General features: G+C 44.5%; 3 protein-coding genes across 3 annotated transcripts in view; 1 reads left to right on the forward strand and 2 right to left on the reverse strand.

The window, feature by feature from the left end:
* Nucleotides 1-1,126: 1,126 nt before the first annotated feature.
* LOC117897266 lies at nucleotides 1,127-1,696 on the reverse strand. Its single transcript, XM_034805991.1, has one exon. It carries the CDS (start codon nucleotides 1,662-1,664, stop codon nucleotides 1,134-1,136), a length of 531 nt encoding a protein of 176 aa, XP_034661882.1. The 5' UTR covers nucleotides 1,665-1,696; the 3' UTR covers nucleotides 1,127-1,133.
* A 220-nt stretch (nucleotides 1,697-1,916) lies between these two features.
* On the forward strand, nucleotides 1,917-3,479 carry LOC117896816 (COP9 signalosome complex subunit 1b-like). The gene is made up of 2 exons (XM_034805321.1): nucleotides 1,917-1,985; nucleotides 2,059-3,479. Exons 1-2 carry the CDS (start codon nucleotides 1,956-1,958, stop codon nucleotides 3,433-3,435), a joined length of 1,407 nt encoding a protein of 468 aa, XP_034661212.1. The 5' UTR covers nucleotides 1,917-1,955; the 3' UTR covers nucleotides 3,436-3,479.
* A 3,067-nt stretch (nucleotides 3,480-6,546) lies between these two features.
* Nucleotides 6,547-14,559, reverse strand: part of LOC117897175 (protein tipE) — a 29,638-nt gene continuing 21,625 nt past the window's right edge. The window contains exon 2 of the mRNA XM_034805874.1: nucleotides 6,547-8,299. Coding sequence (XP_034661765.1) covers nucleotides 8,230-8,299 — 70 coding nt within the window. The 3' untranslated portion in view covers nucleotides 6,547-8,229. The remainder of the gene's footprint in view (nucleotides 8,300-14,559) is intronic.

A 14,559-nucleotide genomic window follows, 5' to 3' on the forward strand; every position in this document is an offset into this window, starting at 1 on the left:
TTTAATCGCTACAGCGAAATCGGTTGGTCGCAGAGATGAGTCCGCATTGACCAGATACTTCAGTTTTGTGTTGAATATTATAAAAAAGTTACTGAACATTTTGAACTCAAAAAAAGAGTTGTTTGCCGAACGAACACTAGCCATTCGGCCAAATTCTTTTCGGCTGAGGCCCCACTGTGCCCCGACAGTGCTTTTGGACATTTTACAACACTAAAGCACATCGAACATTGTTGACAAAAATACAACACAACGCACAACTGTTTGTCCCCGAGACACCGATTAAAACGGTAATTATACGCTGAGGAATTTTGAATTCAAGGGGATCATGGTGTCGGCGGCGAAAAGTCACAGCATTCTCGCTTTTTGTGGTTGTGGGTGAGTGGTTGGATTTTGACGTTTTACAATACTGGCGACCAAGTCACCGACAACAACAAAACGCAAAGCTTAAATTTAAAAATTTAAATGCGCTTTTATCAGATCTTGTGTTTAACCTGGGCTTTCTGAGCTTGGGCAGCCGTTCGTTATGTGCGCCATCAGCCATCTATTCGCTGGAGCTTTTAAATTCTATAGGTAATAGTGCTGTAACCAGTTGCCACGTGTTTATCTGTTTTATTATGTATGTTGCAGGCTGTTCGCAGATACGAGAAGGGAAACGAAGCACACACTCTCAACGGCAAACTAACTTGGTGCAGCCTCATGCTGGGAAGGAGCGCATCTCTACACCAAGCTAGCTTGGCTCACCGCCGGGCGATCTGCAACCTCGGAATTGCTGTGTGTGCGGCTAGGCATCTGGACACCGCGCGGCGCAATGGACTTGCCTGAATGGCACACGAGCTGGACACCTAAGTTCATGCATCGTTGGTCATCGAGTATGCCGCTAATATCTCAATTTAAAACACGCTTCCATTATAGCTACTAGAGGCCGTGGATTTAGCTGCAACGGATCAGATCACGGAAACATGGATCAAGAATCGGTCGGCAGCTGTGTTTGCAAGTGCCACTTTCTGCCTGTGAAAATGAACCATACCCGCAAATATTGAGACCATTAGAATAAGCAAAACTTTGAAACGTGTTCTGTTGTATAATGTTTGTTTTAATGCTAAGTAATACTTGTATGGTAGAAAAAAGCGTAATTAAATATTCTTTGGAATATTTGGTGTGACCCGGGCACATGAAGAATCTTCCGTGTCTTGGTCCGTGATGTCTTCGTCAGTAGGCGAACGGCTTCTGTCTGGCACCATGTCAGCCAGCAGATCGACATTGCGTTGAAATTTCCTTAAGTCTTTATCCATAACTTCGGGAATATACCAATAGTTGTCCTCCGTCTTACAGGGTACTGCCATTTTTGAGTCTTCGTCGACGGTGAGTACGGTGCCGGCGAACTGGCCACGAATCTTTTGAAAGAGCGCGTTCTTCTGAGCCTTTTTCATCTTGGCGTTCGTCATGGCCGCCTGAAAGGTGGGATCCATGGTGGCATCTGTCTCTAAACTGGCGACGATGGCTGCCTTTATGCGATTGTTGCTGATCGGCACCATGTGCTCCAGCCTCTTGGTGGTCCACATTTTCTCACAGCGACTGCAGAGCCCAACTACAAAATTAGTGACTGGATTGATGCACATCTCGCACCTAATCACAGCAAAAAAAGGATCCTTATATTCATCCATTTCACTCCTGTCGTTGGGCTGAATGTTAGATGTTTTCCAAGTGACAAACGGTGCAACTGAAACTCCACGTGCTTTGCAGAAGATATGCGGCAGCGGCAACGGCAGCGGTATAAAAAAAACTTTTGAAATTCGCTAAAGCGTTTGCGAACACTGCTGCTAGTGCTGCCACTATGCTCAAAAGCGACAACGACAGCGGCAAGTGGTCAGCATTGTGTCCGAGTTGGCAGTACAGTTTCTTACATTTGCACGTTTTGTGTCTTTGCGAATAAATCTTGATCAAAAAGTAGAACCATGCTGCCTTTGTCGCCACAACTGATGCAGGTAAGCTCCATGATGATTACTACAACATTCGCACACTTTCGTGACGCTTAAATTATCGTTTGCATACAAAAAGAACGATCCCGAGCCGCTGGAAGTAGATGCGCCACCGAACGAGCAGAATGCGAACAACGAGGTGCAGCATATTGTGGTGGAGAACCCCAGCATTGATCTGGAAGTGTATGCACATCAATACAATGGCTTTGCACGACTCCACCGGCTGAAGTATGTGGCCGAAGTTTGCCCCAGCCTGGCCGTGGAGGCGCTCAAAATGGCCATTCCATATGTACTGACCACGTACAACGTCAGTCTGTACCAGTTGCTGCAAAAGCGTTTGAGCGACTTAAGCCATGGTGCTCCTGCTTCTGCGGATTCGTTTGCGTATGATGCCTATTGGGTCAACACCATTGTGCAGAAGTCTGACCGCAGGCTGCATGTGCTTGACGTACAACTGAGATCCTACAAGTCGACCTCGTTCAAGGAGTCCATTCGGCGCGGCCACGAGGACTTGGCCGAACATTATCTGAGCTGCGGGGATCTGACCAATGCCCTGCAATTCTACTCACGCGACCGTGACTACTGCACCAGCGGCGAGCATGAGTTGAAGATGTGTTTAAATATGATCAAGGTCTTCATTTATATGCAGAACTGGGGCCAAATCATGACCAACATTACGAAGGTGGAGAGCTCTTCGTATCTTGGCAAGGAGGCCAACGCCCAGCTCCGCACACACCTAAGCTGCGCCGCCGGCCTGGCCGAGATGCAGCTGAAAAAATACAAGGCGGCTGCCGAGCATTTCCTGAACGCCAACTTTGACCATTTCGAGCTGCCCGAAATGATATCCACCAACAATGTGGCTGTCTATGGCGGCCTCTGCGCTTTGGCCACCTTTGACAGGCCGGAGCTAAGGCGCCTGCTGTCCTCTCAATCGTTTAAGCATTTCCTCGAGATGGAGCCGCAGCTGCGCGACATTGTTGTCCTGTTCCACGAGAGCAAGTACGCCTCGTGCCTGACGCTGCTCGATGAGATTCGTGACAATCTGCTGATTGACATCTACATGGCACCCCATGTGGGCACGCTCTACACCCAAATTCGCAAACGAGCCATGATCCAGTACTTCAGTCCCTACATGTCGGCCGACATGCACAAAATGGCAGTGGACTTCAAAACCTCGGTGGGTGATCTGGAGAACGAGGTGATGCAGCTGATTCTAGATGACCAGATTCAGGCCCGCATCGACTCGCACAACAAGATCCTCTACGCCAAGGAGTCCGATCAGCGGAATATCACTATGGAGCGTGCCCTGGCTCTTGGCAAGAGCTATCAGCGAAACACTCGCATGCTCATCCTACGTGCGGCTATGCGTAAAAGTGGCATCCAAGTGAAGAGCGATGGAAGCGAGGATGGAAGCAAGCATAACGCCAGGTCGGCCCTGCTGAAATACACTCAATAGTCCATAAACTCTGTGAAATATACTCGATGAAAATTGTATTTTGCCATGAAATGTAACTCCACACTTATAGCACCACAAATCTTACAATGTAGAGAACCAATAAATCATCTACTTAGCCATCTACTTTCCATAGATCGGATTGGTCTTTTCAGTGTAGAGCGAAATTCGTATAATTTCTTAAATTGAAATTATGGTAATTTCCTGCAGTCATGCAAGCCTTTCCATTCCTTTCGTGTTTCGCCCGGAACCCATACCGGCGGCAGGCAGCCGCCTACTCGGGTAGTAGAGGTGGGCTGTTAGCTAACTTGACTAGATTCAAGTTCATAAATTTAAAGCAAACAAATCTGGGTCGCGGGGAGCGTGCGGTGGTCTGTCCATAGTGGGTGTCCGCACTCACCGCTGCAACGGCTGGCCGTAGAGGTTATATCTCGGAGGTGGGGAAATGTTTTCCAATTTGAAGGTTGGCACCAGCAGCTAATCGATAGCTCTCCATGGAAATGGGGCGAGTGTTGATTTATGGCATTCCAGGCGCAATTATGCCCGCCGCGGCCGCGGGACCTGCCAGAAGTCCCACATTAATGTGTTCAATTGAAGTGCCAACTACCACACCACCAGACAGTGACAAAAGGCGTCAGAATGGGGGGGATAAATGGAGCACGAGTGGATATCGTGAAGCGCCCACGGCGCATTGGCAACTTGTTAAGCTCGTTGTTCTCCCAATTGCTCCTCCAAGTGAAGCGTTTCATTGGACTACACTCACGACCCTTTCTCTCCGCACTCTCCCTCCCTCTACTCGTACACTGCTCATCAATCGCATTTGAGGGGGCGTTGAGTTACCTGTTGAGAGATGCGTGGCCTGAGGGTCTGTGTCCTTGTTCCGATTTGAGCTCGCACAAAGCTGTCTGGATGCTGGGGACGGTTTTCCGGTATGGGAGGCCAGCTTCCTGCTCAACTAATCGATCCAGGATCAACTTGGCCTTATGGTTATGACATCGTTGGGCCCATCCCACACCCATATGCACACCCACATTCATTCCCATTTGACTGGCTTCCGCACTAGCCAACGTCGGTCCACATTTATCCACACTCTCTGGGGTGCACATATCTGCCGCACATAGTGCGACCGCAGAGCCAAGCCAACTCTGGTTTGGGATGTGCCTGGCAAACAGCTTGGATCGCAAGCCAAGGCTTCTACTTCTCACTAAAACCACGACGATTTCTTGTGGGTATTCGAGTTGGTGGCCAGGGCCAGCACACAGCACACACAACAAACGCACCAACTGGGAGGAAGCTTTGCCATGTAGATTGTGTTTGCCTATGTTGCAGCTCAAGTGTAAACATCATCTGGGCGCAAGTATGTGCCTGGCTTGTGGCAGGACACACAGCGAGAAGTTTGCCAACATATGATCGGGCTTGTGACTTACCTTATCGAGACTCCTAGAAATACCAAAACTAACCGATGAAGATGGAGTACGAGTATCTTCTCCTAAATGAAAGATAACTGCTTGGTTTTTCTGACAGTGTAAGTCACTATCTCCCATGCTATGTCGTCTCCACTGTGCCTGGTTCTAGTTTTCAGAGTATGTGTGTGTGTGTCTGTATGTGTCCATGCGTTAGCTTTGGCTGCCGCCATCAGCGCGAAGGATGCCTTTGATTTCATTTCACTTCATTTCATTTTGTTGTCGGTGGGGAGGCAAACTCGCGACTGCGTCGATACATAACGCCCCCGCTTCAGCTGCACAGCCCCGTGGGTCGGGCAACCTCTTACCTTTAGCAGCGGCCGCAACCTGCCACAAGCCGCATTTTCCCTACTCATGCCACGGACCACGGACCAAACCCAGCGGCCTGGAATGACGGACGATGGTTCGAGATAATTTTTGCTGTTCGGCTTCCTGATGGGAATGGCAAAAATGCTGGGATTTGTGTAATTTACTTCATCGAATATTAAACAAGGCAAATGGCGACAGAAACGCAGGTCTGACTGAACCACTTCAAGGGGAACCACTTGGGGAAGGTTCCATTTTCCAGGCTACTCACTTGATGGGGCCATCATTTTCATTCCATGATGGGCAGAATATTTTCCCCTGATTTGCCAACGAAATCGAACTCTTCTTTCTTTTTTGGGTTTGTTCTTTGTTTAATTTCCTTCAATAATATGTATGTCTCGTTTATTATTCAATATGCGTTCTAGTTCTATTATTTTCGATTATTTCTCTCGTCATTATATTCTCGTATGTATAAATAAATGTTCATTGTTCAATGCGGGTTTCGTACGCTCTGAATGTTGGACATGCTCTCAGCTGGATCGAATATACGAGTATAAAACGAATTTCGCCTCCATTTCGCGTACCAAGCCAATTTGTGGTGTATACAAAATCAGTGTGCAAATTTCAAATTCAAATTTTGCTCATAACAATCATAATGCATAATACATATAATAACAATAATAGAAGGAATTATTCGAATGTTATTGCATTATTTTATTTTGTAATAACAAAACCAATCAACGAGCCAGTGTGTGTGTGGGGGTAATGGATGTGTGTAAAAAATGGAAATATAATTTTCTCGCGGCCATACTTCAGTTGGTTTCCTGCTTTGGTTTTCTTAGTTAAGTTTAGTTTATGTTTTGTTGCTGGTGTCTTAAAAAATGTATTAAAATTAGCTTAACTATCAAAATTATATGCACTCTGTTGTAGCTTCATTTGTTTCATTGAGTTTTCCCCTTGAAAAGTTTCCATTACCAATCACTAGTCAGCTTATATACATTTATTTACTCTTATTATTCATGTCGTTCCGTTTTGTATTTCTGGTTGGTTTGTTGCTTAAGTTGCCTTAACTATGAACAGTTTGATATTACAAATATAATGCAATTATCCTTGATGCCATCGTTATCGTTAGCCATAACCCTTGCCTTAAGTTTAGTGAGTGGCATTTACATGTATCTACATGAATATCAAAAAACTATGCAGGTTCCTCTAATTCCAACAATGTTCTGCAGCTTATACTTGTATAAATAAATGTTAACATTCAATATCTCCTGCCTCGTACTTCTGCCTCGTACTCCTGCTCATCCAAAGCCTCTGTGTCGCAATGTGGAACAGAATAAGCGGTTTTTATGTAGTTACAAATTGGGCGCAGCGATTCGTAGTGATGGAGTGATTGAGATTGCAAGGTCAAATCGAAAGTTTCTCTTTCTTTTCCTTTTAGAAATTAAATATTGTCAAGCACAAATTTGTGTGAGTGTGCGATCAGCCTCGAAACCAAAGATAACAATAATAATAAACCGGATACACAATTCTATGTATGTGTTTCTAATAATTGTGATTACCGTGATAGAACTACCTACATTATGCATAGATTCTGATGCGGAAACGTGGAAATCTCTTGCGTTGTGTGGTCTGGCGTGCTAGCTTACTGATTGATTGATTGATTGATGGATGATTGAATCAAGAGTGAGAAGTAAATTGCTTTTCAAAATTTTGGTTGCCCTCAACAACACACAATAATATCATATCTCTTTACATATCATTTAAATGATCACAGTCAAAAAACTTGCATTATTCAATTAATCGCTAAACATTTTCGCTTCCTTTCACAAACATGGGACTCCAAATAATTCCTTTGTATTTTAATAATAACGAACTGAATAACAATTTGACCAAATTCTCTCAACTTGGGGCACTTTGTGAAGGACATTCGTCTAAGACGAACCTAATTCAAAATTCTACAACAAAGATCCCTAAAACGCTGAATGTGTTAATTTGTGGGCGGATCTCCTAAATATATGTATAACTGAGGCATGGCGTGTCTATTTCTGTGTGGAGCATTTAACCGAAGCGTAAACTGTTTGCCGCTGGCAGAATTTCCTTGCCAATTTTCCATCTGAATTTCCAATTACATTTTGTTTGTTTTTCTCGCTTTGCATTTATAGTGAATTTTGGTTGCTTTTCCCGTGACAAGCTGAACATTTTGTTGTATTTTTTGTATTTATTATTACTAATGCAATACAAACTTATTCATTACCTATGCAAAATTGTACACTTATATTAATAATCTGGTTTTCGTTTTTGTTTTGTTTCTCATTCAGCGGTACAAAAATTATTCATTGCATTTGGTTTTTGTTTAGGTCTGGTTTCCTCTGTTTGCCATTGTTTTATATCCATAATGATTTCGGTTTTAACTAAATTTACACATTGCCTAATTCGCATCTTTCAATTCGTACACACAATACAAATACTCGTACATATATGTATGTATGTCTGTCTGTCTGTATGCCACTCATGCCCATGGCTTACCAATAGGTTTTCTGTTTTATTTCCGATACCGATACATACGACCATAACCACTTGGTTGCCACTTGGTTTGGTTTGCTTTGGTTTGGTTTCTCTCTCTCCCCGTTTTGTCGGCTTGGTTTAAAAATCATTTACTCGTATGCTAAAAAGTAACTAAATTTAATCAATCTTAGGAATTATTCAGTTGGATCAATTATGAATTTCTGTGTGTGTTTCGCGTTCATCTGATTCATTTATGTTCTCCTAGTTGCACTAAAAACCTCTGATAGTTTCGGGCCAGGCGCCGTGGCTCTCTAGTGCTGTTGTTCCTTTGGCCGCCATCTACTCCACTCCACTCCACTCCACTCTTTTCTGTTCGGATTTCGATTGGGATTGACACTATGTTGGAAGAACAAAGGGATTATCCGTAGCTGGTTCCGCAGGTGTTCTGTATTAGGTTCTGCTAGAAGTCGCTACTCGTTGATGGATTCCCTAAATTGCTCTCCACAGTGTCGTCCTTATGTCAGAGCGGCGGCTTGTAGACTTCAATAGCAGGCGTGAGCATGTCCACTCGCGTAGATATCGAAGTGTCACTGTAAGCAAGGCAAAAATATTGATGAGAAACTAAATTTACTTGTAAAAATACCATTCATTTGGCAAAAAGTCCTACAAGTTTAAGAAAAAACAAGCTTTGCCCCAAACTAAATGTAAAATAAACCCATCAAAGGGGAAACAGGATTGAAAATAACGCCAGCAAAGAGGAGAGAAAAACAAGGAAAACGGAGGTACAGAAAAGCTGCAAGTCTTATCGCACCAACTGCAGGGCACATTCCATCAGACGAGCTGTGCAGCAGTCAACAGCTGCCAGCAATATTTTACATTCATATGGACATACATTCAGCTTGTCGCACAGCAAAGCTGTGTTGTCAAAAGTGCTTAAATATGCGCATACAAACATGCAAATGTTTGTACTTGAAACGAAAACAAAATAGAAATGCCCACAAATGCATATGTGAGTGTATACTTTTGAATGGCTAATCCACTACCCAAAACAATGATAAGTTTCATACAATTTTCCTTCTCATTGAAAGTGGGTTTCCTTCGACTATACTATCTGCAATTCCATCTATCCATCCATTAAATTATACATCCGCATATAAATATGTACTTTTCCATTTATATTCCATTTAATTCTATTGTCCAATCCCTCCCAATAGTTAAGATATTCTTGTGTGCACCTGATCCACCCGCTACAATGCTGCAATGCGTTTTCCTCAAAGAAAGAGACTTTCATAGTCCTGGTTTCATTTATTTGGTTCAATTGTTACATTTATTTATTATACACACATATTTTCCTTTCATTGTTCGACCAACCTACGACCCACAACAACTTTCTTGTACTCCTGTTTTTTCTTTCCACCCCCCAATCCAAAGTCTCTTTTGATGAAACTCCTGTTCCTTTATCACAGTCACCCACCGAATTGGAGCTGCTTTTCCTTTGTTTGCTTGTTGCGGATTCGGTTTCGGATTCGTATTGTAAATGAAATGGAATTAAATGAAATGTGAAATTTATTGTATTTAGGGGATTTCCATGCCACAAGCACTGCGGGCGGGATAGAGACAACGACAAGCGAAACGAAACAAAGCAAAGGAATCGCATTTTCGTTTACTATTTCAAATGTAATTTATACGCGTACTTATGGCCCCCACTGTGTTCACTGGATGTTCACTTTATTGGCATTCTACTTTAGTTTTATGTGTGTTTACTCTCTGCTCTCCTCTACGATCCCATTTGACACTGTAAATAACACGAGTATGTACTCGCCGTTTGATGCACTTAGCCTCGAATATTGAATTAAATAAAAGTCTCATTTTGTTTCACGGAAGCTCCTCCCTCCTGCCTGCTCTGCCCCCGTTATATACTTATTTGCAACACATAGTAGATTGCTTTTAATAAATCCCCAGCCTTACATACTTAACTAGTTCATAGAGAGAGCGAGAGAGAGAGAGTGTGGAGGAGGATGAAAAGAGTTCGAGATAGTTTTCAGGGAATTTGCTTCGGTGCAGATACAAACAAACAGGCCAAAGCTAAAGATATTCCTGAAAACTTTCGAGAGCTGGCAACCACTCGAAATGCGCTTAACTGAAATAATTAAAACGAGAAGCATTCGAAAAATGTTACAAAAAGTTATCCGGCTCATCGATGCATGAGTGCTCTTTAGACATAAATAGTTGATTCAATTATTTTTGATATTCATCATCCTGTGAATTATACAAAATCCATTTAACATACACATAAAATATTTTAGTTGTATTTTTTAAAGGTTATTATGCATGAGTATGGTAAAGGAATCTCGTTGGTGCTCCCAACGTACGAGTATTTCGAAATTCAGAGAAGTAAACTAAATGCACAACAATTTTCATGGATTTAAGACACGGAAATCCTTGGGAAAACAAATGACTCCACATCTGGCAGCTAAAAATCCACTTTTACTATTGCCCCATTGTGGCAGTGCGCACTCTGGAGTAAATCCCATTATTGGGAATGACCACAGCTTTATGTCCGCCCGCCCCTCTGCTGCACCGTGTGCTACAGCTTTAAGGTGAGGCAACAACACGAAGAAGGAAAACATCTGGCGCTGGCCATTCATCAGCATCAGGAAGTTGGGGGAAGCAGAGGGGAGAACGGAATAGCATTAGTGGGACATCAAATGGCAGGACAGAACAGGATGCAAGGACACTGAAAAGTGTGCAAATTGTTGGCGAGCTGCTGAAACCATGTTCCAATTAAAAATGCAACAAATTCTTGTAAAAAACTGAAGCTCTGTGTTCAGAACAGCAGCAACAGCAACAGCTGCAGCTGCAGCATCAATTGAAACTATTGTACGAGTATGAGTACTGTGTGCATGTACTCGTACATGTAGGATGGCAATGCAATTAAAAAGCTTTTTCAATTGCATTTAACATGAAATTAGTTTCAAGAGTCATAAAAAGCGTGGCAAGTGCCTGCGGTTATCTGTCGGTTTCTTTTTGCCACTTTGTTGCAAATCTGTACACTGTGTGGACTCTGTGTGTGTGCAATTTCCCATTGAAATTGATTATTAAAATCAATGTTGTATGTGGCAGGAAAAAAGGAAAATATGCAATGCAGTTCTAGCGGATCTTTTCCCCAGGGACCCAAGCTGTGTTCTTCAATATTAATAACTAGTTCGTCAAAGTTCTTGACGGGGAGACCTGAACAGAAACTCATCTCGAACATTTCGCAAAGTTGTTCGAGCAAGTGCATGTCTCCGTAAACTAAATCTACTAAAACTGACTTTGACAACAACTTTATGCAATTAACTGCCCCGCTCTGGGTCGGACCGGGCCGGACCGGACCGGGCCACACCCCATCCCATCGCGGCACTGGGGTGGCAGCCAGCTTATTATAAGCGACAACAAGCAATGTAAATGCCAACTGGCAGTGAGAAATGGCCAAAGGCGACAGACGGCAGGCGGCAGTCGCCAGGAGGAAGCGAATCCAGGTCAAACAGGTGTGTGAGAGTACGGGCTGGCAGGGCAGGGATGCGGAGTGCAGAGCACAAAACTTGCCAATGTATTTAATTTGAAAATGCGACACCGACACTGCGGCGTTGAATGCTTCGTGTAAATTAAATTACCAGCGTCCAGCCACGCCTTTGAAGCTGTGCGGGGTGTAGGCCGTGCCGTCCAACCCGAAACATGTTACATTAAATTTTCATTTGGCCAAAAGTCCCACAAACTTTGGAAACAAGTCGCAGTCGCACTCGCACTCTGAGTCGCAACAAGGACAGTAGCCCCAGGCAGCAGAAGCAGCAGCAGCAGATACAAATAAAGATACAGATAGAGCCGCCAGAGAGCGAGGAGAGTGAGGCCTTTTAGAGGTCAGCATGCTGCGGGCCCAGAGCAGGAATCAGGGCTTAGGAGTCAGCCTCCCCATCACCACAAGCGACGGCATCGTCACCTGGGTATGGTCCTGGTACTGGTACTGAATCTCCATCGCCATCCCATCCAAAATCCACGTCCTGCAGGCGACAAGTAAACACAAACACCAACACTAACACCAAGATAAACAGCAGCCAGCAGCCAGCACCCAGCACCCAAACACCTACAGGGACCCCGACAAGTGTCGGGCGGGAGAAAGGCACGACAGAAGCTCAAAATCTCATTAGTTACATTTTTGAGAGGACGGAGGCCGTGCTTGGGTTAAAGTTTCGGGCGCATTAAGCGGATGCGACAATACAGTTGGGCCAACAGTTTCCAGATTCGCTTCACCACCGAAGAATTCATTATGAAAATGAGCAGGAATCCATGGAAAACAAACAATTTAAGCCTGACAAAACTTTCATTACATTATTTTCCAAGTGAAGCAAATGTAGTTGTATAAGCTTTAATCTAGTTTTGAATTTCAATTCAATATTTCTTTTTCCGTTACAAAGAGCTATGCAAAGAGCATATACCCGTGTACGGTTCGAATACCGCGCATTAAAAACTTTGCCACCCAAACTGAACTTAAAAAGTACATTGAAAAATATTTTGCGCATTTATTAAGAATTTTTGAACAGTTCCTACTATGTATATGCCTCGGCACGTTCGTGTATGAATTGTTTGATAAGAGAATGGTTTGGGATGGAATGTTGAATGAGATGGAAGTGTGCCACGCCCCAGGGGCTGGGAATATATCGGTGTTGTCTTTGCCGCTTCTGGTGCTTGTGCGGGTGCGGGTGCTGGTGCTGCTGTTGTTCATGTTTTTGTTGGCCATATGGCAGCACTTTAAATGCAAATGAAAGCACTGAGCTGAGCGTTTGTCCTCGGCGTCTGCGTTGACGGCAATGTTGTGCGTCGAGGTCGCCTACCATTTGAGAAGTGTCCTCCGTTCTGTCCTGCCTGAGTGGGAGATTGTGGGCTGTGTGTGTGTGTGAGTGTGTTAAAGGAATTTGCATAAAGCTCTAAACTAGCATGAATATTCGGTTAGGCTTTTTTGCTTGCGGTGCTGGTGGTGGCAGCACACGTGACTGGCTCATGGATTGCAAAAGTTTTTGTATGTCAAGGCACTGCAACTGCAGATACATTCTGCACACACAGATACTTGTTGAGCCTGTCCTTGTCGCCATCCAAGGAGTGAGACATGCCCGCACGCGCCCACCTTGAACCACCACTTTTCCACTGACGGTCTCCTGTAGGTCACCGCTGGCTGACATTTCCAATCAATGCCCGCCATTGCCATCGCCATCGCCATCCAACTCAAACAAAAAGTTGAATTTTTAAGCATTTGTCGTCGAGCCAAACAATTGGGGCGGGGCAGCACCACCGGGCAGCAGCGGTGGTTCCAGAAAGTGCTCGGAAACTTTTGTTTTGTCATTTGCGTGGGCGTTGGCCAATTCAATTGCCAACTTGCATTCGAACTGAAACACAAACTGAAACTCAAATTCCAACTCAAATAAGGGGCAAGGGATGTGCAGGGGCGAGGCGAGCCAAGGCGAGTCGCCTGTCTTGGCCAAGTCAACAAGGGCATTGATATTAAGTAGCCCCGGCCCGGAGAATGGACGATTCATCATCTGTCCTCCCTCTGGTACGGCTTCTGCTTTTACTTCTGCTTCTGGCTGCTTCTGTGCTGGAAACTTTGGCAAATGTACTGCAAAAGTTTGTCGGATTTCGCTTTGGTCATTTCGGAGGAGGCGGTGCTGCTGGGACAAGATGTAGCCACCGCCTGGTGGCCATTAATCAAACCAGGCAGCCATCCCGCTACGTGATGTCTAGTCCGCTGCCCATAAATAACCCCAACTGCCATGTGGAGGGGAAAATCTAAAACTGGCCAAAAGGATTTATGTAAATAAATACTTTGTATGGGCTGCCAATCGGCAGCCTCGTGGCAATCGATGCGGCAGGAAATCGGAAAACCTGTGCGGGAAAGCCAAGTGGGTAGCGCAGCCAGGGAAGACCTTGGCAACTCTGAAATTTAGTTTCCGTTGATTAATTTCCGCTCACAGCTCAATCATCACGTCGACAATTTTTCGCATATTTCTCCACCCTTCGGATATCATTTACGAGTACAGCTGACAGCTGAATGTCGAACCGGGTTCGACAGCGTAGTGGGGTGGGAATGGTTGGGTGCCAGGCTGAAGGCTATCAGTGCAGCTAGTGACGGTTCGGGGCCAGAATTTAATTTCGGGCCAGGTTCGTTAAAAGGCCGGTCACATGATTTATTTGCCCTGCCCGCATTGATTTCCAGTTCGATTTCGAGTGATTTCTGGTTTCTGGTTTCGCTGCTCTCGCCACTTGCTTAATGAAATCATTCCGTGGCACACACAAACTGCCACTCTAAATATAATATATATGTATTTACATATGTATGTATGTATTTGGTGCTCCTGTCCCATCGATTCCGCTTAATTGTTAAATCGAATCCGCTGTTTGGGCTGTGAGCGACAGCAATCCGTATGCGTAATGCGATTATTGATATGTGTTGATTGGAATCGAGTTTGCATTTAAAGTGGATTGCCATTGTCCCACACGCAGAACAATGACAGGGAATGGATTAAATATTGACCAGAGAGAGAGAGGGGAGACCTCTACCAATCACAGCTAGCTTCAGCTCATCATTTGGCTGAATAGGAACGGAACTGATTTGAGATAATTGTGTGATATGTCGTGGTGTGGTGTGGAATGCGTTGCATAACTCTACTCTCAAAATGTATCCCTGGGAAAAGGTTTGTGTGCATATTCTGCTCAAATGTATCCCAGGGATACGGCGTGTGTGTGTGTGTGTGTGCATTTTCACATATCCTTTAAGCTGGCGGCGGCTCTTGTGGGTCTTTTGGGGCCGGGTTGGTGC

Source organism: Drosophila subobscura, chromosome O, assembly GCF_008121235.1.
Source record: "Drosophila subobscura isolate 14011-0131.10 chromosome O, UCBerk_Dsub_1.0, whole genome shotgun sequence".
NCBI lineage: Eukaryota > Metazoa > Arthropoda > Insecta > Diptera > Drosophilidae > Drosophila > Drosophila subobscura.

Bases quoted from the DNA above. Each gene is read 5' to 3' on its own strand.
- LOC117897266 (XM_034805991.1), bottom strand. From the start codon at position 1,664: ATGGATGAATATAAGGATCCTTTTTTTGCTGTGATTAGGTGCGAGATG.
- LOC117896816 (XM_034805321.1), top strand. From the start codon at position 1,956: ATGCTGCCTTTGTCGCCACAACTGATGCAG. The intron at 1,986-2,058 runs GTAAGCTCCATG...GCATACAAAAAG, and splicing joins TGTCGCCACAACTGATGCAG to AACGATCCCGAGCCGCTGGA.